Source organism: Octopus bimaculoides, chromosome 11 (genome assembly GCF_001194135.2).
Source record: "Octopus bimaculoides isolate UCB-OBI-ISO-001 chromosome 11, ASM119413v2, whole genome shotgun sequence".
NCBI classification, from domain to species: domain Eukaryota; kingdom Metazoa; phylum Mollusca; class Cephalopoda; order Octopoda; family Octopodidae; genus Octopus; species Octopus bimaculoides.
In genome coordinates, this window is record NC_068991.1 from 78302420 (window position 1) to 78305015 (window position 2596).

General features: G+C 34.8%; 1 protein-coding gene across 2 annotated transcripts in view; it reads left to right on the plus strand.

Annotated features, from left to right (window-relative positions):
* LOC106868578 (ecdysteroid-regulated 16 kDa protein) overlaps positions 1-2596 on the plus strand; it is a 15458-nt gene continuing 12862 nt past the window's right edge. The window contains exon 1 of one of the 2 annotated variants that reach the window (XM_014913903.2): positions 1-115. In XM_014913903.2, coding sequence (XP_014769389.1) covers positions 40-115 — 76 coding nt within the window. In that variant the 5' untranslated portion in view covers positions 1-39. Of the gene's footprint in view, positions 116-2224; positions 2460-2596 lie in introns of those variants that run through there. The other variant, XM_052971954.1, reaches the window with a different exon arrangement.

Sequence of the window (2596 nt, forward strand, 5' to 3'; positions counted from 1 at the left end):
ATGTTCTCTCCAGAGAGGTTTGAGTTTTAGAGCAGAACCATGCATTCTTCAGTATTCCTTATTGCCATTGTTTGTCTGCCACTGGCGTTGGCAACAATCCCATTTTCTGATTGTGGTATGTTATTTTATATATTTCTTACAATTTCTTTAAGTGAACACAGTTGTTGATAGACAGAGGTCAAAGGGTGAAGTTTATATACATTAGTGTTTGTGTGTGTGTACTGCACATGTGTGTGTGTACTGCACGTGTGTGTGTGTACTGCACGTGTGTGTGTGCTGCACGTGTATGTGTAAAAACTTTTGCAATCTATAGCAGACAGATATTAACCATCTAGCATTCAGATTACTATCATCATCATCATCATCATAATGATCATTGCTTAACGTCTACTTTCAATGCTGGTATGGGTTGGACGGTTTGACATGGAGCTTGCCAGCCACAGAGCTGGCCAGACTCCGACCGTCTGTTGTGGCATGATTTCTACAGTTGGATGCCCTTCCTAATGCCTGCATCAAATATAATCCTTAATCTTTATTTCTATAATCTTTATTTATAATCTATAATCTTTATTAATCCTGCAGTATCTCAAAGCTTTGAGATTTCTTTGATGTGATTTTGTTTATCTTTAGAATGACATTGTTGGGTAAGTGTGAGAGGCCTGATCTATTCAATTTGAAATTAAAACAAGTAGAATATTTGGCCCAGTTATATTTGGTTTAAATGCTAAAGGGCTAAAGAGTTAAGGATCAGATGGGACCAGTTGAGTTGTTATTGATGAGTCCTTTGTCAATCCTGGTTGAGTAGACCAGTGCTCCACAACCCTTTTTCACTTGTGGTATGCCTATATTCTTTTCAAAGTTTTGTGGCACACCTGAACTAAAAATATAATTAAAAGTATAGGGGAAAAAATTATATTCAGGTCACACTGTGGCATACCTAGCATCATTTTATGGCACATCAGTGTGCCATGGCATACAAGTTGCTGAGCACTGGAATAGATCCGTGATCAAAGGTGTCTACTGATCATGCTACCTTATTTTCATTTTCTGAGCATAGGTTATTTCAGACTAAAATATTTATTTATGCATAATACACATTTCCATAAAGAAAGCATGGTCATGTGATTTCCACAAAGTTGATTTTTATAGAAGGTGCACACTTACAGCTTACACAGGTAAATGTCAAAGGTCACTTTCAAATTAGTTTTGTTTAAGATATATGAACATTTTTCTATGTATTTTATACAGCAATTATAATAAATTTGACTAAACACACCTTTATCATACATTGTAATATTAAAGAAAAGTCTCATTGACTATTAAGGACAATAATGTCACCTCTAACTTTTTAATGTATGCTAAAATATGTTTAGCAATTTGCTTATTTTGGTAATAAACTTGGTGATGAAGTCAAATTTTGGGCTTCATGCAAAGTATGTTGCATTTGTGTGGCGGAGCTGAAACTCTGAAAATCTGGTAAAAAGAAGAAATGTCTTCTGCAATACCAAATGTGTAGTGAGAGAGAACCGAGCAACCATGTGACGATTGTTATTTCTGCATTACTAAAGCTGATGAGTTCAGTGCAAATAATTTTCAACAAGTCTTAGTAAATTTATATGGTCACCGAAAGATGAAAATATTAAATATTCATTAAAATGGGAAATTATTAGTACTGTGAAACCTTACAAAATGGGGGACAAAAAATTAAATTTATACCGAGAAGAATTATACTGAATATTTACTTTGATGAATAAATTAGTTAACACTAGACAAGAAAGAAGTTTTAATTGCTTTCACAAACAATGTCTTATTTTAAAAAAAATACAAACACTAGAATGCAAGAACCATGTAATTCTGGCCATTCAACTCTTTAAAATAACAATAGTAATTAAATTGAAAAAAATGTATAAAATTTACATTTAAATACTTCATTTTAATAACCGCATGGTGCCTACTGTAAGAACCCACTACTATTTCTATCACAACCAACTCAAAAATCTATTTAAAATACCACGTAACTATAAGCAATGTAGAATAATTTAAAGGAAGTGTGTTCTATACATAACTACTCCAAAACAGTCCAGTAAAATTTGTCAACGTCCATAAAGACTCCTGCTGATGCCTACTAGATTTTCACACAAGCAATCAATTGTGAATAACAACTTGTACAACATGATTTACTGCTACTACCACTACCAAGCCTAATTTACACTAATAATGGGGAGAATTACTCTGAACAATGACATATTTATTTGCCCTGAAAAGATTATACAAGTTATGGGCTGTGATGAGCTGTGTGTTGTGGTGGAGAGAGGTGAGGCAAACAGAAGTGAAGCCAGACCGGAAGTCGGCGACACGCGGTCGAAGGCTAGCACGTGGGGTCAGTCAGAAAACAGAGAGGTTACGAGAAAGACTTGTTCTGATCAGGAGCGATCGTGTACTCCGCTGCAGTCGACAAGGTAAGGTCCAACGTTTCATTCTGTCCTTTTGCTTCTTGTCTTTTTGGTGGACATTGGAATTAGACACTGAGGGAAAATGGCTGTAACTTTTTTATTTTTTAATTTTGGCGATTTTCGTTTTCGATAATGTGTTCTTT